This window comes from Pan troglodytes, chromosome 13, assembly GCF_028858775.2.
Source record: "Pan troglodytes isolate AG18354 chromosome 13, NHGRI_mPanTro3-v2.0_pri, whole genome shotgun sequence".
NCBI lineage: Eukaryota > Metazoa > Chordata > Mammalia > Primates > Hominidae > Pan > Pan troglodytes.
In genome coordinates this window covers 61,177,327-61,199,638 of record NC_072411.2, presented here as the reverse complement: position 1 = coordinate 61,199,638, position 22,312 = coordinate 61,177,327, and the positions used below count along the sequence as shown (strand labels likewise).

At 43.3% G+C, this 22,312-nt stretch overlaps 1 protein-coding gene across 23 annotated transcripts in view; it reads right to left on the bottom strand.

Moving 5' to 3' along the window:
• Positions 1-22,312, bottom strand: part of TANC1 (tetratricopeptide repeat, ankyrin repeat and coiled-coil containing 1) — a 267,732-nt gene that overhangs the window by 69,571 nt on the left and 175,849 nt on the right. For 12 of the 23 annotated variants that reach the window (XR_010150111.1, XM_063791238.1, XM_063791241.1 and 9 more), the window contains 3 exons: positions 15,660-15,790; positions 14,375-14,561; positions 1,404-1,667 (listed from right to left, as the gene is read on the bottom strand). Coding sequence is in view for 22 of the 23 variants with exons in the window: in XM_063791238.1 (XP_063647308.1) it covers positions 1,404-1,667; positions 14,375-14,561; positions 15,660-15,790 (582 nt within the window). In the remaining variant the exon portion in view is untranslated. Of the gene's footprint in view, positions 1-1,403; positions 1,668-2,433; positions 2,644-14,374; positions 14,562-15,659; positions 15,791-22,312 lie in introns of those variants that run through there. The other 11 variants (XM_063791240.1, XM_063791242.1, XM_063791246.1 and 8 more) reach the window with 4 other exon arrangements.

Below are 22,312 nucleotides of genomic sequence, written 5' to 3'. Positions count from 1 at the left end.
CAGGAAAGCTTGTGGAAGGACTATCAGTCAACTCGTATAATGTTCTCTAGTATTTCTCTCCAGCAGACATGCCAAATCCCTCTTCTGGAACAAGGCCATTTCACTTCCTTTGAAAGTGAATTAGAGTTGTGCCTCAGAACTTTTCCATTAGGGTCACTTATTTATCAGCTACTTCAGAGTCCCATTGTAAAAGAACACCCAACAACCACCAGAGTGACCCACCGCATCCTGAAAGCATAGTATAAATCACAGAGAAATTCTCTGACGTAGGAGCGGAGAATCTGGGTCCCTGCACTAGTAGAAGAGAAATGTTAAGTGCTACACTGATAACTAAGAATGACTGTAACAAGTTCCTCTTCTAAACTCAGCACAGGGCATGGAGTTGAGAAACTAGAAACCTTAAAAACAGGCCCCACAGCTCAGATGCAGAGAGCTCCTTTCCCCACCCACCTGGAGCTATAGTCATCCTTCACTATGCACTGGAGATCACTTCCAGGGCCCCCTGAGGATACCGAAATCCTCAGATGCTCAAGTTCCTACTATAAAATGGTGTAATATTTGCACATAACCTACAAACATCCTCCTATATATTTTAAATAATCTCTAGATTACTTATAATACCTAATACAATGTAAATAGTTGTGAGACTGTATTTTTAAATTCTTATTATTTTTTATCGATTTTTTTCCTTGGGTATTTCTGCTCCATGGCTGGATGAATCCATAGATGTAGAACTATAGATACAGGGGACTGACTGTATTCTCCTTGCTTGACACACACCTGGCGACCAGTCTGACTATTGACAGTTGCCAGCCTTTGTGCTTTCTTCTTTGTTCCAGCTGCTGCATCTCGGTAAAGCATGTCTATCTCGAATATTTTCATTTCCTTGATTGAGAGCTCCTACTTCCACTGCTTACATTTTAAGCCGTGAGCTCCATTTTAACTAAATTGTACAGAAATTCGGCCCTCTTGCCTGTACAATCGGCCTCAATTAGACGAAAATAAGTTTGTAAGTTTGGTAAGAAGATCCTCGAGCTGATATTAACAAACTCACTCAACAATTCCCATTTACCAGGAGGTAATAAACAGTAATGAATTTTCTAAGGCTTAAAACAACAAAAACCGAGAGGAGAGTTTTTATACTTTCTTCTCTTACATACAAAGAGCCCGACAGTCCAAATAATCGATTTAAAGAATTCCAGAGCAGAAGGATCACTTAAAGACCATTAAGTACAGCCTTAATGTGTTTACAGATTAGTAAACTGAGGCTTAGAAAAGGTAAGTGCCTGACCCACGGCCACGAAGCTGGCTTGTATCTGGAGTGCCTTCCCATGTGAAGACAGTGAACACTGGGCACCTTGGTCTCCCTGAGATAATCCTTCCAGGGAAAGGTGTGGCCTTACCTGCAACTGAGTTGGGCCGTGGCATTATTAGTGAGCTGGAGCCCTGAGAATAAGGGACTGGACCATCTCCAGCTGAGGATTCTGCTTTGGGCAGCGTGCTCTCTGCTGACCCGGTGGTCTCCTCTTCTGCCACTGGGGAGCAGTTATCTGCCCTGCGGTCATGAAGCACTCCCTTCTGAACCCCTAATCTTAGGCTTCCATCTTTATTCCATTCCAAACTGGAGCCACTCCGGTCATCATTTTCGGATGAACTTGTAATTGTGGCTGAAATGAAAGACCAAAATACTTTGAAGGAGGCCAGGCACAGCTGGGGCTGAAGAGTTAAAACATGTACACTGCCCTCCCCAGGATCAATGGAAAGTTTTCCAGTCCACACAGATTTTTATCAAAGTATGTTCCATACAATGTATTTTGGTAAATTAGAAGAATGTGGCTTACCAGGGGAAATAAGCTGCTAAATCACTCTACAGAGAAGAGGAGCGAGGGAGAAACTCTGATAGGAAGATAATGAAAAAAATTGTCTAAAAAGTATCAGAGTTAAGAGTAAAATTATGTAACTTGGAGATAATGTATCCTCTTTTTAACAAAGATTACTCACAAAAGAATTCATGTCTCATTAAATTCCTTTGAACCTTTAAATATACTTTCCAAATTAATAACATTTGCTGGGGGTGGGGGAGCGGGAACAAACAACAGAATGGTTAATGCAGAAACGGTGCAGGAGAAAATCTTTAGAAACAAAAATACAATTATAAAGTCAAACAGAGAATTTGACCCTTAAAGCTTATAACATCTATTCAAGATGATCCAGAGAGACTGACTTATTATTTCCTCAGCAACACGAAATGGAAAACCTTCCCATATCCAGCGCAGGTGAAGCACCAGCAGGAGAAGGTATACTATGACTGCAGAATTCACATTTAATCTCCAAGAAAGAAAACCAGCACAGAAAAAAGGTACAAAAAACCTTTTGTAAACATCTTGGCAAAAGAGCAGAAAGAACATGGTCAAAGAGCGAAACAATACTCACCCTACATAGCTTCTACAAAGAGTCACTTTAAATTTAAAGATGCTGAGCCATACGGGATCCCCTTGCAACCACAGGTCATCATCACCTGGGCCACTCACACCGCCCCACTGTTAGAACTAACGCTGGCTGCGTCCTTGAGAACAGGGGCCATGTCCACCGATGCCTCTTTCCCTATCTGGATTCCAGTCACCTAGGCCCTCAACTCCAAGCCTGTTAAATGGGAGTGCACAGGGCCAAAGTGCATTCAGAACCCAGCTCCTGGATCAGGCTGCTTTAGCCACACACCAAGATGATACACACTGTATCAGAAGGCTGGTAAATTAGCTCAGGGTCAGTTATTTAGGATCAAAGGGTCTGAAGGGTTTAGCTTTGTTTATATTCTTTACGGTTTAGAAGTAAAGACAAAACTATTTCCTTGCAGTGGCCACAGGACATCCTGTCACAATTCTGACTGTCTTTACTCCTCCTGCTGCTGCAGCCTGGACTTATCACCCTCTCTGGTTGCCTATTTTAAAAAATCCCACATAAATGCTGAAGCCTTCCCTAGAGTATCCATGGCTACCTTTTCCTTTTCTGAAAAGCACAGCACAGCACATAGTAAGTGCTCAATAAATGCTTGCTAATTGAATCAATGAGCAAATGAATAAACTTCAATTCCATTTGTGGTCAGAGACACTACACTTAATCTCACTTACCAGAGTTCAGGATCTGATTTTGGGTGCCCATCGTTATGATTCCCAGCATTTGCCAGTGTTCCATCAGCAGTATTAAACCATACCTCCACCTCTTTGGAATCAATCACAGCCTTCCTTGTGTTTTTAAATAGACCATTTATATGAACATAGGCATAGCAAGTATGACTCTTTCCATCATAAAAATGCCAATGGTGGTGTTGACAGCAGAAGCTAGCATTTACTGAAGGTTTGCTATATGCTAGAAGTGTGCTAATGTTTTTCAGGAGTGGTCTAATTTATTGATAAGATTATTGCTTATTAATGGTAATCCTGTTAATAAGCTTGAAGCATAAAAATGTGGGCCATCCCATAACACAGATTGTGGTGTTACAAACCTTCACATTTAAATCCAGCATTTGCCACTCAAAATGCTTTTCTCAGACATATTGTAATAAGTTAGGTTCACAGGCTACTCCAACATCCAAGTGACAGGAAGAGTTCCAGGCTAGGGAGATAGGGGATTTGTTTGGTTTTATTTTTGTGGCTGTTACATTGCAGAGCACGTATTTGTAAACTGAAAAATTAAACCAAAAGTCAAAGTGCTCTCCCTAAGTGCCAAGCACTTCTGAATCAAACCCCAAAGATCTGAGTCCTAACTAGGACCTCAAGCAGGGGAAATAAGGACTTAGCTCACTTCCTGTTACAAGTGACAGCACTGTAATCAGGACCTCAGGGACCCATGGAGCAGCTGAGGACGGCTGGGAAGGCCAGGTCAGAGCTCCTGATGGCAGGACAGGTGGAAGGTGTGGCTCTCACTGGCAGGCATGTGCCCTACACTGTGCCCAGCATCTCGTGGAGGGGGAGAGGGGGCGGAGGGGCAACACTCAGGTCCTGGCAGGGAGAGGAAGGAAAAGGGGTGGGGGAGGAAGGGCTCAGCTGCAGGAGCAGTCACTGCGAAGAGAAGTCCCAGATGGGGTAACCATTTAGAAATGAACATATTGTAAGGTCAGTGTTTATATGAAGGAGACTAGTGAGGAAGAAGAGGCAGCCCTTCTGCTGCCCTCACAAAGTTCCTGTGAGAGAGGCATTCCACGGTCCACATGTCCCAGGGTTCTCAGAGGCAGGGAGGCTGGAAAATCTGAAGCCACTCCATTGACACTCCTTCCTGGGATTCAATATCAGATGTAGCCTACACAGGTGGAAGCCCAGACACTCTCATCTTGGCTCAGCTCCATCTGAGCCCTGAGGCAGATCCAGCTGAGCAGATGAAGGCCAAATCAGTCTGGCTTCCCTGCATAACCTAAGAACAACACCAAACATGGCAGCCCCGGAGTCCCCAAGAAGAGAAAGCTGGTTCTTCCAATAAACGACATCTTTCTTTCTTCCAACCTTACAGAAATTCAAACTCCTAATCAGGTTAACCCAGTCAATCACTCTCAAGAATGCTTGTGGGTACACGTACACATCAAGGGCAGCATCTTAACTGTGATGACTTAAAAAAAAAAAAAATCTCTAAAAAGTGCTATTTGACATTTCCCAGAGACTGGCTAATGTTTATAGTTGCCTTAATAATTTAAAAATCCTAGCATTTTGTTCTTTGGACTAGTATAGATGGCAGCTTTTGTCAATTACAGCTTGCTATCATCACCCAAACTGGGTCTCAGCCACCCTCGTGACACAGAGCATTCTGAAACTGAGCGACTTATCAGGCCTTAAATTTTATAAGGCTGTGAGGTTAGGCTGTGCCTCACAATTTAGTGTTACATTCCGTTTAGTCTCAAGGACAGTGTCTTATCTTCCTTTGTACTAGTGTACAGGGGTAGAATACTTCCAAAACACTTTTTTTTTTGAATAATATGGGATTTCACTATGCTGCCCAGGCTGGTCTCAAACTCCTGGCCTCAATCAGTCCTCCTGCATCAGCCTCCCAAGTAGCTGGGACTATAGGCACACATCATTGCACCTGGCTCACTTTCTTAATATAACAGGGCGTATACCTGATCACATCCCATGAGAGGAGGCAGATAGGCTGAGAACCATCAACCCCACCTTATAGAGATAAAAGGCTCCAGAGAACCTGATCTCTCTCTCTCTCTCTCACACACACACACACACACACGTATGTGTATGCACAATTAGTGGTATAGCTAATACCAATTCTTCTGATTATACATACAGCGTATTTTTAAAACACCATTTGCTTGCATGGTGCTCATTACATAAAAGGAGTTAATTATCTGTGGCTAAAAGTTCATGAAGTCTGCCTTGTTAAAAAGTCATCCACTCAGTCATCAAATACTTTGCTCTGCAAGGCTCTGAAATACGACTGCACTCTTTCTTCACCTTCCCAAAGTTTTTTTTTTTTTTTTTTTTTTGAGACAGGGTCTCACTCTCTTGCCCAGGCTGGAGTGCAGTGGTGCTATCTCGGCTCACTGCAGCCTCGAACTTCCAAGGCTCAAGCGATCCTCCCACCTCAGCCCCCTAAGTAGCTGGGACTACAGGTACCACACCTTGCTAATTTTTTATATTTTTGTAGAGACAGGGTGTCACCATGTTGCCCACACTGGTCTCGAACTCCTGAGCTCAAGCAATCCACCCACCTTGGCCTCCTAAAGTGCTAGGATCCAACTTTACCCCTTGCCTTCTGAAGGTGCTATGTTGAATGGACACTTAAAATAGAATCAGCAAAAGAAAAATAAAATCAGTGTCGGTCCAGGGCCCTATAGGTAGTTTGGTGGGATCCAAATCAAGTTATAGGCTTAAATGAACATCAAGAAGAAAGCTAACTGTAACCTGACTACAGCATTAGCCCAGAATTGTTCAGGAACTAAGGACCAGAGATACCAAACATATGCCACAAACAATTCATCAGAACCTTCTCTTTGAGCTACAGAGAAGACAAGGGTGAAAAGAGCAAGGGGCTTGCTGCAACCTTGGCTTCTCCCCTCTAGGGGGTCCACAAGGAGGTATGCGTCTCCAGACCCGGTACCATTTTGGGCAATGGACATTTTTGTCTTTATAAACACCACCCTCCACATGTGTTTTCTCTCTTTCCACTAGCTATCAGGAAACTTAGGAGTAAAGCTTTCTGCCCACTTATAAGAAGAATACAGTCTTATGAATGTGACTCCTCAATGCATCTTTTCTCTTGCCCTATTTCATACTTTCCCCAACTCATACCTTCATGGAAAAGGAAAAATCTTGGTTTTTTCCTTTGAAAATGCTCTGTTTTGAGCATTTCAAATTCACTGGTGAGGAATTAAGTAATGATCCTTAAGAAATCACAACAGTGGCTAAGATGAATATTGGAATACTGTTTACTATATGCCAGGCTTCATTCTAAGTTCTTTTTGCACTTCAACTCACTGACTCTCATTAACAGCCCTATGGACAGGAAAGCCCCAGAATGCCCTAAGTCCCACTCTATCCTAGAATGGGGCTCTACATGGTTTTTTTTTGTTTCGAGACAGGGTCTCGCTCTGTTGCCCAGGCTGGAGTACAGTGGTGCAATGACAGCTCACTGCAGCCTCGACCTCACGGGCTCAAATGATCTTTCCACCTCAGCCTCCTGAGTAGCTGGGACCACAGGCATGCACCACCAGCACCCCTGGCTCATTTTTAAATTTTTTTGTAGAAACAAAATCTCCCTATGTTGCCCAGGCTGGTTTTGAACTAATGGGCTCAAGCGATCCTCCCACCTCAGCCTCACATGGTGATGGGATAACAGGCGTGACCCACCATGCCCGGCCTCTCTACACTGCTCTGATCATACCATACTATTAAGACAAGACTTGGCGTACATCCCAAATACATGTACTATAAATTATGTACATATACTATTATAATAGAAAATACGCATTTTGAGAGGACTCTCTGAAGAGAGTGATTTGTCCTTCCCTGGGTTGCAGAGAAAATTAGACATAAGGGCATATGTCAAGTGCCTCAGGCATCATGAATGCTCAGGAATGTTTTCCTCCCCACACAACTGAAGAAAAATAAAGTAGCACTTAAAAAGCAAACATTTTTTAACCTCTGTATTTAGCTTAGTGGTTGACAGGAAGAATTTAAAGTTAAAACACTGGACCAATGAATTAAGGATCAAACAAGAAAGGAACATAATGGCCGCTCATAAAAGTGGATGAAAGGAAGAAGTGAATAGAAAAGGAAAAGCCCACTACTGTAGCGAGACTGCCTCCTGTGACTAAGAACTTTCCAAATTAGGTTTCACTGCTGCAGAGGAAGTCCGATCAGGAAAAGATCAGAGACAAGTCAAGGCAACGAGCGCAGAAGTCTGTAGGCCTCTTGGCTGACAGGTGGCGTCCCTCTCTTGTGCACCCACACCTCACACCCAGCAGGCATTCAAGCCACCAGGCCACATTTTGGATTTTCCCAAGTGTGTAAGGGAAAGCCTGCACCATGAAACCGGCCTGACTTAAACCTTTCTGGCCAGAAATGCCAGACTGTACTTTTATTTCCACCCCTACCTAGGCCCGGCCACCTGCAAACTAACCAACCACAGAGAACAAAGTCCCTGGTTCACCTGCGGCCACAGCTTTTAACCTGAGGGGTCTAGTGAAGGCACTTAAGCCACCTTGCCTGGAATGCCAACAGAATGTCCCAGGTGGGACCCCCGCCCCAACCCTGCACGGTAACCTTCAGCTTCAGGAGACTTCTGGCTTCTCCTTCTGCAACTGCCCAGCCCCATCCAATGCGCCACAGGGCCCGGCTCCCTCTCTGGCCTTGCTCTGGGAGCCCCGTATGCTGGCTTGTGACAGCCAGATCTCTGTACGAAATTTCTAGCTCAGTGCTCACCTGTGTTGCGCAAGGCATGCTCTGCTATGACATGCAGCAAGGCCAGGGGCCCGAGCCGCACATTCCCAGCCACATTCATCAGGCTCTTCAACTAAGGAAACACCTAAAGGAATGGCTGGGAGCAGGTGGTGCTGCGCAGGGAGGATGGGACCCACCACACTGCCCAACTGAGAAGAAGTCTCCAGAGACAAGTCTAAGGACTTAAATAACATGACATTTTCCAGAAAAAGCACAGTGTTTTGGTAAAGCCTCACATAACCTGTGCACAGACACTGGAGCTTCTCACACAGTCTAATGACCCTTTTCCAGACTTTGGAAAAGAGTTCGATTAGTGGTATCATTATGCACCCACAGCATACATCTTCCGTCAGAGGTATCAATCACTGTCATGTCTTAAATTCTTCTCAGTAATTCACAACTTGCTCAGACTCTCCACAGAATAGAAGACCATTTTGTAGTCCCACAAGTGGACAAGTTTTGACAATAGATGCTGTGCCTTATCTTTATTGTCCCAGTACTGAACATGCTTGCTCCTGGTACACAGTAGGCGCCAATAAATGCTTGCTACACCAATAGAACAGCCTGAAGAATCCAACTACAGTCTGAATAAAAGTACAGCAGGCTCTTTGCTGACTCAAATCATTGCCAAGAATTTCTTTCCCACATTAAGCATATTACCAAATTATATACATAAAGAAAAATTCTTCTCTTCACCCAAGAGATTTAAAAAAAAAGGCTTCTATAATTAAGGATGATTTTAAAAATTGCAGGCAATGTAGCAAAATGAATATTAACCCAGACTTGAAACAGTCTAAATAGTTATTACCAAATCAATTTCAAAGCATTTCAATTTAGTAGTGAGCAGGGCGATACAGGTGGCAACAAAGCAGTATTAGCATAAAATCAAAAGGGCAGGATTTACAACAAGTCAAAAAGGAAAATAAAGTACAATTAATTCATCTTTGTGTGCCTCTGCATCTGATTATCTCCCTTGGGGCACAAAGTCCAGGAAATAAAAGGTCTAAAGCTACCTCTGGAATCACTTTCATTTTATAAGCCTAGCAGGAGGTAGGAGAGAGTCAAAGGAAGATAAAAGTCAGCCCATGATAATTTTTAAAAAAATATCCTAAGCAACTAGGCAGAAAAATAAATATTATCAAACTCTAGCAAGATACTCTAGCAGGATACTAACCAGGTGTCTAATATTTTACTGCAAGCTACTTCTGCAGAAGTGTTTCTACGAAGGTATTCCCCTGTCTAAATGCATACCTGCCTCTCTGCTTCAAACTGAGCAAGAAGAAAACAAATGTAAGCATGAGGAAAGCAAAGGAAAGGCATTCAGAAGAGCTTGAATTCTGAGCACTTAATCACCCAGAAAGCCACCTAGCCAGGTGGAATGTGGCGGCTCATGCCTGCCAGCTCAGGTGCTGAGAGCTGGGCAGGTAGATGACACACCTGCTCTGTGTGGCAGACACACCCAGCTGGGGAGAGGCAGCCACTGTTCCCTCAGGGTCCCCTCCCTTCATGGAACTGTCCTAGCACTGTTTCTCCAAAGGAGGCCGATTCAGGACACTACAAAAATACTCCGGAGATTACACATCTCAACAGGTAAAGAAAAGCAGATTAAAAAGACGAATGGAGAGAGTGACTGACTTAACGGCCCCTCCCTCAGCCAGAATAAGTCCTTCCCCTCTGCACATCTATCATTAATGGATAGGAAGGATTTCTTTTTATTTTGATAGGAAAGCTGGGTTTTCTTCGTTTCTTCTCATCCAGGCTCTATCCTCTTTCTTCCTAAATGCAGAAATAGCCTATTTTCTTGAAACTAATATACACACTTAAAATTTTATCACGATATGTACATAAACACAAATTAAATTTATCTCAAAGCACTTTAAAACACATTTTCAGTGATGCTTTGTTTGAAAATCAGATTGGTTTTCACACATTCTAATGAAAACATACTTTATATTTCTTTCTAAACTGGGATTAATACAGCTTACAGTTTCCATTTGTAACAGTTGGAAGCAAGACAAAGGAATGTCACTAAGAAAAAATGTTTTCTCAGACAAGGAGGAAACACCTTTAAAAGCATACTCTGTAAAGTTTTTCTTTTCACAGTAAGTAACTGAAAGCTATTTTATGGTGATTGGGTACAGTTGGGTTTCACCTTGAGAAGATTTTCACATTGCAAATTTGAAAATCAGACACCAACTTGTAGGTAATGCCAATGATTTTAACATGTAAAGAGTAAAGAAGTTCACTTAAAAAAATAAAAAAGATAATCATAGGGAATTCAGTTAATCCCACTCAGCTTAGACAGTATTTCTACATGACAGAATTATTATACTTCTAAAGACATTTATGTCAGAAGAACTTGGACCTCCTGAAAGAGGATAAAGCGGGACTCCCCTCTGGATAACATAATACAGTTGAAACAAGGGGCAGGAGGGGTTTACTAAGCCCTGGCCTCCAGAGAGGAAGACTGGAGGCGGCCCAGTAAATTCTTGTACTGGTTACTAGCCTGCCCTTTCTCCTCCTAAGCAGTGGAAACAGAACACAGGCAGGGCACCCTGTGGCAGTCCTGATGAAAACACATACTTTATATTTCTTTCTAAACTGGGTGCCTGGGCATGTGGGAACACAAGCTTCCTGTCCCTGCATCTGCTGGACAAAAATATTTAGATTAAATATAACCAACATGATGCGAATCAGCTTAAAGAGTAAAGAAAGGTCCAGGAATTTTAAAGGATGGTTTAGCACTGTCGGAAATTTCCCCAAACTGCTCTGAATAAACCATGTGAATACTGTACGTGGAACCCTGCTTTGAGCCCACAGCTGCCCAAAGCTTGCAAGGCCTCGGCAGCTGTGTGCACTTTGTAACAGTCCACCCCCAAAGCCTCTGCCATTCCAAACCCAGCTCTACTGGCTGACAAATATTAAACTACTTAAAATGGAAAATTAAATGGAAAGCCTCTTCCTGCCTTCTCCAGGCCCTATGTAATTGGGAGCATGGGTCCTCACCAGCCTGTTTTACAAGCCACTGTTAGGTCTTCCAAAGCAGGAAGCCAAGGTATCTCATCTTCATCTCCGCCCAACTAGGGTCATGGTGCTCTTGAATACTTTACTCTGTGAAACACTTACAATGCCCAAAAGCTGCCATTCCCAGGCTACACCTTATAAAAACAGGCATGCTCTTCAGATGGAAAAGGCACACCCCTACTCCAGCAATCACAGAACCACAACTGAGTCATAGATAACCTGCTCTGTGAAGAGGCAGTGGAACCTGCACACCCTGTATTGATTTAAAAGGAAGCTCTTCCCCTTTCTGTCCCCACCACTCCTGCCTCTTCAAAGACCTGTGGCTACAGTCTGCCTGGAGAGGAAATTCTTGTGTCTTTTCCTTCTCCTCCCTACCACACCTCCAGCGTGTCCCTTGGCAACAGGTTCTAATTCTGCATGTCACGGAAGGAGAGAGAACAGAGGAACGCTGTCAACAGCAGTGCCTCCCTCTCATCCCTCTACAGCCCTTGCAACCTGCAGGAAAACACAGTGGGAGGCATGGTCTCCAGAGCTGAGGTCTTCTGGATGAGAGGGACTTACCAGCCACTTCCTAATTCCTTCTGCTTTCACCTACAGTTGCCACTTTTCATGCTCAGCCGAGTTATGGGAACATGTTGGCTTGAGCAGAGGAAAAACACAGCTTCAATGTCATGAAATGTGCTACTCTGTCATCATGGCAGAGGTTACAACACAGACATTGAAAGGTTTGACAAAGCCCATGTGGAATGGGGATCCTGCATAGCTTCTTTATAAACTGAACGTTCCCTCTCCCGATGCAACTCGACACTGGCAACACTTCTCTTTCCTTAATTTCTCATTTCCAGCACCATGCTAGGAACCTAGTAGATAGCTGGATTAATGAGACCCCTGTTTATATCTGGAGAGAAAATTAAATAACAAAACAAGAACAAATACACTGAAGGGGAATATTGAGACACTATGGGGAACATGTAAGAGGGGTCTAATCAGTCAGCTACTGGGTAGGGCTGTATGAGATTAAGTATTAAGAACCACCTGCAGTTTAACCTTTCATTGACAACACAAAAAACCAAACCAGCACCATTTCTTTCCTCTGCTTAGAATACCTTAAAAATTGTGGCACTGTATCTCAATGAGAGAGAAAGAGAAATAAACGAATGGGTGGCTCTCAGTTATTAAAAGTTTGGGCCGGGCACAGCGGCTCATGCCTGTAATCACAGTACTTTGGGAGGCCAAGGTGGGAGGAATTCTTGAGGCCACAAATTTGAGACCAGCCTGGGTAACACAGTGAAATACGTTAAAATTTTTTTTAATGAGCTAAGTGTGGTGGCACATGCCTGTAGTCCCAACTACCCGGGAACCTGAGGTGGGAGGATTGCATTAGCCCAGAAGTTTGGCTGCAGTGAGCTACAATTGCACCACTGCACTCCAGCCTGGGCAACAGAGCAAAACCCTGTCTCAAGAAAAGTTTGTAACTGTCAAAGCAAAAAAAAAAAAAAAAAAAAAATTTGGTTATAATCAAAGGCATGTAATGCCAATGGCCAGGATGTTCAAAAGAAAAAGCCTGTCAAAACAGTGCTGCAGTGGCCACATCCTTGAAGATAAACTATCTGCAGGAGACAAAATTTCAGAAGAATCGAGAATACTGTGAAGAAAGTCATCTGCTTATCTCAGAATAAATACCAAAGATCCATCTATGGTGGACAGCTCAGAAGAGATAGGGCATAAGAACAGAAGTAACGCTAGGAAAAATTAGCTGAACTAGACTAAACAGCAGCTGGGGAAGCAGGGTAAGATGAGAATGGGGAATTAGCAGAACAAGCTCACTGGAAGGCCTTCAAGCTGAGTGAAAAGAATATAAATTTGCTACACAAAACTCAGCCCACCATTTATATGAAATGTTCAGAATAAGCTACAGAGACAGAAAGATTAATAGATTCCTGGTTGACTAGGACTGGGGAGCTTGGAGTAGGAAATAGAGTGTGCCTTCTAATGGTCACAAGGTTTCTTTTGGGGATAATGAAAATGTTCTAAAATCAGATAGTGGTGATAGTTGCACAACTTTTAAAATATACTAAAAACCATCAAATGGTTCAAATGAGTGAATACTATGGTATGTGAATTTCATCTTAATAAAGAATGAAGGTAAAATAAAACAAAAATCCATTAAAGATTCTGATTCAATTGAAAATTATGGCAAGAAGCCACCTTCCTTAAGCTGAGGGGCCCCTCTAGAAGCTATAGTGAGGTCTACACCAAAGAGCCCATAACCCAATCCCAGGAATCTCACAGACCTTCTGGGGCAATCTCCAAAGTGAAAACTGGATGAACCTGCTGCCTGGTTTTCCAAATTACACTTGAAATAAACTGCAGGTGACTAAAGAAAATAAGGAGCTCAAAGGTCGTTCATTCCATTTGATTACATATTAATGTGGAAGTGGCACTCAGTCCACAATAAAGCATAAACTATCCCTCAAAGACACGTGCATAACTCAGCAAAAGGGGAGTTAAATCTTTCAGAAGAGCTCTGCGTGAAACTGCAATATAATCTTGGAACAGAGGAAGGTCTGAACAATCCCCTCCAGGGGTCCCACCCATCTGTTACCTGAAAGGCACCAAGCTGGAGACCTGAGTCACACAGACACTGGAGCCCAGCTGCAGAAACATAAATGCAGTCTGTCTGGGATGGCATATAAAAATAAAGACTCTTAAATTCCATGGATGATTCTAATACAAACCTGGGACTGAAAACTACTGGATTAATCAAAATCCTTAATGATCTAGAAAAAGAAAGTGTGCAAAAAGGTAAATTCAATGTTGCTCAAGTCACCGGGCAAATCGGCCTAAGAGTCCGGACTGGAACCCAAGTCTCCTGACTCTTAGGCTTCAGGACAACCACACTTATTACGTGGGTGTAGGGGCTCAGGGAGGTCATCCTTAGAAAATTCTGGCCTCAAAACGCAGTCAGATCCCATGATAAGAAACCCTAGAAAACATACGCCTGAGCTATCATCAGGAAAATAAGTGACCTTGAGATTGGGATAAGACGACGTCTTAATATGCAGGAATTTCATTGCTCTGCTGTGTGCCCCAGTGGGACCTGATGCCCAACAAATGGAACTGAATATAGAAGAGCAATGATTTTTGCTTCACAGGCCAGATCTGATCTGGAATTCCTTTTTTTTTTTTTTTAACAAATGAGCTGACTGTTACAAAGTAAACATCAAGGAATGTAAAAGCCAATGCTCCACTCTCTCAGCTATACATGGAGTCAGTGCTGCCTGCAAAGAACAGAGCAGGCGCTGGCAGACTGACCTTCACAGACCACGCTAAAACCCTCTGAGGAAGTGCCTGGTGAATGCTCTGGTTGATGAGCTTCGAGCCATTATGTTACCGAGCAGTGTGCTTCTTACCTATAATTCCACTGTCCTTGCTTTCCAGGGTGGAACTAGGGCTGCTAATGGTCTCACAGGGACTTTTGTTGGCTGCCGTCTTGCTGACACAGCTATTCAAGGTTGAGCAGGGGCTATCGGTGCTAGGAGATGCGGTGCTGCTTGTTAGTGTGGAGCAAGGACTGATGCCTTGACTCAGAGCTGTGCACTGCAAGACGAATGGAAGGAGGAGTTAGCACGGCTTACACAGGATGCTTCGACACATGCTTTTGTTTTTGTGCTAAAACAATAAAACTAAGAACAGGAAAACGGAAGTTTTAAAAAAAAAATCTAAAGAGATATGTGTGTATAGATATGGATTAATGGAGCTTTATCTATATAAATGTATATGTGGTCTTCCAAATTTTGAGAAAGCAGTATCTTTGCTCTGTTCCCCTCCTTTGTGATTTTCCTTTTTATTAAAAGGTCAGTCTTAGCAATAATTTAGTGAGGATGCACATTTGTACAACAGAAATGGCAAACAGGCAGACTTCCTTTCATTTGAAGTCTGCAGAAGACAAATGGGTTATTTGACCTCTGTACGGAAAACCTGGGAACTCTGTTTTTGTAATGTTTCACGAACACTGCAACCTGATTCAATTCCTCAAGATTTATGGGCTCTGCAATCAGGGGAAGGAGACTGGTGACCACTGCAGTCTCAATCAATGCATGACACCCTCCCTTGCAGTGTAGAGACCTTCACCAGGGTAGAAGCTCCATCCTGCATTGCTATTCAGATGCATACATCACATCTGGGAGGTGGCAGGGTGCATGCTGCTGCTCCCTTGGAGGGCAAGTGCTTTCCTGATAGATGGACCATTTGATCTCATCTTATTTTGTCTCTGCCTCATCTCCTATAAATCTTTTCCTCACCCCACTGACCCTCCAAAATCTCAACAGCTAAAAAAGCACAGGAAAGCGTATACCAAAGCAACCAGATGAGAAGAACGGTGCTATAAAGGTAAAAGTACTGGTAGCACTATGAAGGCATTCTTTTAGCCTCTTTAATTCATGTAGCCATTATTCTCTGGGTGGTGACTAGAAGGTTAATGTGGACATTTTCTTACATTCTGCTTCTTTCTGCTTTTCCCCACCTCCCCACTGCAAAAACCCAGAACCAAACTGTTGAAATAAATTTCAATACACAACAGCCCAGAACTCATTTAACTGAACAATGGCTTCCCTGCTCAAGGAAAGGGAGAAGATGGTTATTGCTTCGTTCATCCTCTGAAGAGGTATGCAATGTAGTGTCTTCCTCGGGCATTACCATGGTTTCATTTTTGTCTTCAATGGTTATGTGTGTGGCACTTGGGATCCCTTCTCCCAGTAAAAATCCCAGCCTTGTCAACAGTTCTTGAGCTGCCGGCGAACAGCTCGGTTCATTATCGGCCTTTGCTTCTGGAACAAAGAAAGAAAACAATGAAGATGCCCCTCTGGGGAATTTCAGTATCGCATCTGGATGAGTTCACACTACAGCTGCTTTGTCTGGTGATTTTGTGTGTTTCTATAAAATGCGCACAAAGCTGGACAATGCAGCCTGTCCTCTAGCAATACATTCTAATTAAGGGACTGTGACAGGTTAAGGAAACAGTAAAACAAAAACTCCAAGTGCAAAGGGTGAGTGAGAAGAGCCCAGTGTTATCTGACGGCAATTCCTAATTCCGAGTCATGTGAAAACGGGTACTTCAGACATCAGCTTGGGTAAGAAAAGGGCCTATCTTTCATGTTACCCTCACAGAGTGCCGGGTGTCCAATGCCCACAGGAGGCTGAAATGAAGTAAAACCCTAGTGGCATGCTGGTAGAGACCCAGGCTATTTAGGTGTTGGAGTAAAACTGAAATCCAAGCTCTCATTAAATAAGCCAGGGGAACGACGTGGAAAATTTGGTGGAAAACTTCCTGTGCACATCCCACAGTAGTGAAAGTCAAAACCAGGATTTCGACTTGACGGTCAATCGTGAAGAATCCAAGTTGAAACAAAAATTTTAAATCACAGTGAAACTTGTCCCAAGAGACAGGACCCAGTACCACTGTTGCCCATGCAAAGATGTAGAAAAATCAAGCTGTATTCTCAGAATGCTGCACAGCAATGCTGGGAAAGCCCACCTTTTCTTGGGTTCTCCCTGAGGTTGGTCATCTGGTTTTTTTGTACTTAAGAGAATTTTATGGGTGGATTTGACTTAAATGTTGAGCTGTAGTTTAACCCTGTACCCAAAAAGCCCAAAGGCACTTAATTATGGCCAATAAATAAAACGATATTCACATCCTTCTAACACTTCTCTCACCTTCTAAAATCGGCATCCATCAGGGGATGAAAAATTTACAAAGCAAGCTGCTTACAAAGTTGTAACTTAACAATAAGTAACCTATGACATAGTCACTCAACATTTTGCTCTTTTTTATTAATTGTCTAGGTAACTGGACTCATATGAACCTATTTTGCTTAGATGTGAAAATCTGCAGATAATGGGTAAAGGTTTTAGGAAAAATAAAATGAGGAAACAACACAGTGATGTTGCCATTGAGCTACAACAGCACCAACAAAGATCAATGCTCACTTCGCCTTTTGTAAGGAACCACAAAAATCAAAATAAGCAGAGCTTTTGCAAAGGCCATTTGGTTTATTGTCACTCACATATCAGTTTTGCAAGTCATGCACCCAGGATGGCAGCTACAAGGGAAACTACGCTGGCAGCATCTTCAAGAAAGGAAAAGCTTCCCACCCCTTGCTTACTGGTAAAAGCTCCTAATGTTTGGAGTAGGAAGAATGGTTTGCCAGCTTGGATGTTTTTTAGCTGCTCTGGAAAACTGCAGGGGTAAGGAAACCAAGGCTTGACTATTCTGGGTTAAAAGAGCCCTGATGCTTCTGGACCATGTGAGCCAAACATGAAGGGGCAGTGGCCCCAAGCCAACACAGGGAAAAGGAGCCACCCCAGGGCGGGTCGACCGCATGCCAAAGCCGCTCTACAGGAGGTCCCTTCCTACCTCAAAGCACATTTTGATTCTCAAGGTAGCTGGGCGTTTGGGAAAGGAGGGCGGGAACCAAACCAGATCAGCAGACAGAGGCACACCCAAGGGGTGAGGCCCTCAGAACAGGATGGCACCGCCCTCCCTCCGCCTCTGCCCCGGGCCCAGGCAGGGCAGCTACTTTATCTCAGGTGGCAGCTGGGCTGGAGGGAGGGAACAGGACGCAGATGGAAAGGGAAGAAGTGGGTGAGGGGGCAGATCTCCGCAGTTTCTCCACTCCACACCCTGCTTCCCTTTCGAAACAATCTCCACACTGCTCCCGATTGTGATTATGCCCCAGAATGTCTAGCTTCTGGTTCAACCTGAAACACTCTGTGTAGAGAGCCAGAAACGACTCCCATTTGGCAGCTGCCGTGGAGGCAGAGAGAGCAGCTGCAGGAGCTTGGCTCCACAGAATTCACCTCGACAACAAACAGGGCCATGCCTGCGGCTCACTTGGGACTGGCAGGAGGACCCTGATCCTATGTAGGTCCTATGTGCAGCAGGGGGACCGCAACACCCCAGCACAGTGGCTGCTGCCTCCACACTGTGTCTGCAAACAGATACTCCAGGATCTCAAGTGTTTCATTTTTTTTTTTTTAATCCAAAAACAACGTACCATCCAACCCATTTCAGATAAATTGGGGAGCAGTGGCGATTCCAGCTTTAATGGTTGAGTTGAAAAGGGACACCTAGGCCAGGTGCGGTGGCTCACGCCTGTAATCCCAGCACTTTGGGAGGCCGAGGCGGGTGGATCATCTGAGGTCAGAAGTTTGAGAGCAGCCTGGCCAACATGGTGAAACCCCATCTCTATTAAAAATACAAAAATTAGCTGGGCGTAGTGGCAGATGCCTGTAATCCCAGCTACTCGGGAGGCTGAGGCAGGGGAATCACTTGAATCCGGGAGGCAGAGGTTGCAGTGAGCCGAGATTGTGCCACTGAACTCCAGCCTTGGCAACAGAGCAAGATTCTGTCTCCAAAAAAAAAAAAAAAAAAAAAAAGGAAAAGGGACACCCAAATTCATGATCAACTGTTCCCTTAACTGCACAACCTGGACTTTGCTGCTACCCAAGTTCTAAACCCTTACCCGGGGTTGGGATGAATGGACAGACGTTATTTTATTTACTTCATGTTTATATCCATTAAGGCACTGCAACTGTATTCTTCCAAAGGCTTCCCACCTGTCTTTTCATATTATTCTGTCTTCTAAAGTGTCATCCCAGTGATCATCCCCTTAAAAAGTCCCCTTCAGTCTGAATTCCTTAATCCAATGAAGCTGTCTGAATCTCTCCCTTCCCTAATGCACAGAGCCCTCTCTCACTGAACTTCTCACTCTGGCAGAAGGACCGCCTGGGAGAAGTGTCACTGAGCCATCTTGGGAGTGATGAGTTGCTTAGGAACTCACATGGACACGCTGTGAAATGGAAATACATGTCTACTTGCATAGCTGTTCACTGAATACTGAGATCTGAACAGCCAGATGGTTTTAAGCTAGTTACTACAAAAGCACCTCCAAGTCAAATTCAAACAGACCACTCTAAATAGCAAGTCTATTTTCATTCATGTAGTTAATATTAAATTGCTGATCAATAATGGGTGTACATTACCCAATACCAGTGGGATGAGGGCTGGAGAGAAGACTTCACTTTTCATTTCACAGATTTAAATATCTGACGACTGTATGACGGCTATATTTGGAGATGAGAGAATGCCCTAGGAATCCATTAGGCAAGTGGAGAACAATACTCCCCCCAGCAGCACATTCATGGAACCCTCAGTATTACATAGCGTGAAAGGCTGACTGCATGGAGAAAGGTAAAGGGAAGTTCTTGAATCACTTCTGACTGCCTCTATTCAGCTACTCACCACCTTGTGGACCACATACGGGGGCACAAATGCTAAGGAGCAGTCCACAAACTGACCAGCTCCCAACTGCCATCATAACTTTAAACCATCAGTGCCCTCTACAATCATCTTCTCATCTTCCGCCACTGTCTGGGAAGCCAGGGTGTTCTCAGTGCTAACCACCATCTAGACCCTTTTGGGTACTGAACCTCTCTCAACTGCACTTTCTTAGTGAGGGAAGTGGCCATACCCACCTCCTACAGGTTGTGAGGCTCAAAACCAATGTGTGTGAGAAACAGCTTATAAACCACAAGATGCTATAGAATTGGTCATTCTCTCTACCAACTTTAACACCAAGAGCCCACACTTCCTTGCGATTATTTTCTGGTTTCACAAGTTCATATCTATTTTCAAGTGCGCTTGTATGTCTTACGTAACTTTCTGTTCATAATTTTTCTGCCTCAAATAGGTTTTTGTAAACTCACTATTCCATGACAACAAACCCCCTCCTTTTTCTGCTTACCAAACCATCCCAATTTGGCCTGCACCTTACTGCTTTCATTTTCCATTCCAATCATTCTCTCTTGTTTAAAGCCAGGGGAGGAGTGCAGGTTCCTAGTGATCACCAAGTATCATCACTCCAGAGAAAAGTCTTTCCTCCATTCTCGTCCTCCTCAGACTCTAAAGAACACTGAGTACTGCTGACGACATTCGTCAGTTCACTATCATGTGACCTATCACCATGTGACCTCGAAGTTGACTTAATACCAAGTGTCCAAGATAGCACTTGTGAATCTAGTCTGCTAAATGAGACAGGCCCTTGGTTTGACATTAATCCTCTGCCTCTATCTATCCATGACCTGCTTCTCACTTATCCTCTTGCCTTCCATGACTCCTACTTACAAGTATTTTCCCTGTTTCTGTCTGCTCCTTTTCAGCCATTACCATTCCCTCCCTCCTTAGAGTTCCAAAAACAGTATTTAAAAAGGAACATTGGCCGGATGCGGTGGCTCACACCTGTAATCCCAGCACTTTGGGAGGCCGAGGCAGATGGATCACCTGAGTGATCAGATGTTCGAGTGGATCAGGAGTTCGAGAGCAGCCTGGCCAACATGGTGAAACCCTGTCTCTACTAAAAATACAAAAAAACTAACTGGGCATGGTAGCACGTGCCTGTAATCCCAGCTACTCCAGAGGTTGAGGCAGGAGAATCACCTGAACCCAGGAGGCGGAGGTCACAGTGAGCCAATATTGTGCCACTGCACTCCAGCCTGAGAGACAGAGCAAGACTCCATCTCAGAAAAATAAAAATAAAAAGGAACATCCATCCATGGACCTGCTCTGTTTCTGTCAATAATTTGTTGTTTCTGGTCTGCAATACCAAAACATAGTTATCATGCAGGTTACCTTCAAAATTTTCATGTCATCCACCCCATATTGAAATTATCACCAAACTTACTATTTCTCCATTCAAAATGCCTCCTGAATTAGCCTTTTCTTCTTCAGTCATCCATCACTCAACTTAAAGTCTTCATCCTCTTAAGTCTAGAGGACTATCAGAGTTTGGATCAATTTTCTAATCTCTATTTTTATTTTCTCCCTCTTTTCCTTCCTCTAGAGCCAGTAGGTTCTTAAGCTTTTTGGTCTCAGAATTCACTCTTAAAAACTGAGGACTGCAGGCTTAGGAGGGTTATGTCTATTGACATTTATCATACTAGATATTAAAACTAAGAATTTTTAAACTGTATGTTAGTTCATTTTAATGTTATAAAACTTCATGTTAACAATTAATATTTTAATTAAAAAACTAATTTTTAACTTATGGGTACATAGGTAAAAAGCTGTACTTTTGATTTTAAAGATTAGTTAAGAAGAATGGCATTGTTTTTACAATTTTACAAACTTTAATGTGCAATTAAATAGAGGACAGCTGGATTTGCATAACTTCTTCTGCATTCAATCTGTGGGGATCAGTTCTTTTGGTTGAAGCATGTGAAGAACTGCAGCCTCAGACAGATACATAATTGGGAAAGACAGGAGTCTTTTTAGTTAATTATAGATATTCTTCTCTGATACCCAGCCAAAACTTGACAATCAGCAATTTCCCCCCCTTTTTTTTTTTTTTTTTTTTTTGAGACAGGGTCTCGCTATGTTACTCAGGCTGGTTATGAACTCCTGGGGCTCAAGCAATCCTCCTGCCTCAGCCTCCCCAAGTGCTGGAAACAGCAATTTCTTAAAGGTAAGTTCCACTGTTGACTCAATCTGCATCGATGAATTTTTTGTACTGTTACAGTAAGATCCAATGGTCTGTTTTATACTGTAAATGGATCTTTTACCCATGTAAGACTGTGTAACATTATGCATTGGGTCATTTGGAAAATAATGGTTTTACAGATTTTGCAAATGTTGACAAATGTTATCACATAATATCAAAACATCACATTACGAGAGATCTCAATTGAAAAGTCTTGGGAAACCATCAAGCTCAATGTGACAGGTGTAAAATTTCCCAAAAAACCTAATTTTCATTTGAAATGTCAAGTTTTATTATGGGCAACTAATCCTGTCAGAGTTGGTTTTTTGTTTTTTTTTGTTTTTTTTTTGTTTTGTTTTTTGTTTTTTGTTTTTTTGAGACAGAGTCTCGCTCTGTGGCCCAGGCTGGAGTGCAGTGGTGCAATCTTGGCTCACAGCAACCTCCAACTCCTGGGTTCAAGCAATTCTCCTGCCTCAGCCTCCCGAGTAGCTGGGATTACAGGTGCCCACCACCATGCCCAGTTAGTTTTGTATTTTTAGTAGAGACAGGGTTTCACCATGTTGGCCAGGCTGGTCTCAAACTCCTGACCTCAGGCAATCCGCCCGCCTTGGCCTCCCAAAGTGCTAGGATTACAGGTGTCAGCCACCGCGCCTGGCCTTTTTTTTTTTCAATTGAAGTGCCAGGCTAATTTCATTCCTGTTGAAGAAAAAGTGTGCCAAATACCTACTTCAGAATAACCATGGGTTGTCAGTCATTCTTTCAAATAAAAACAATATTCCATTTTAAAAGTAGCGAGTTCAGCTTGCAATTCAATCA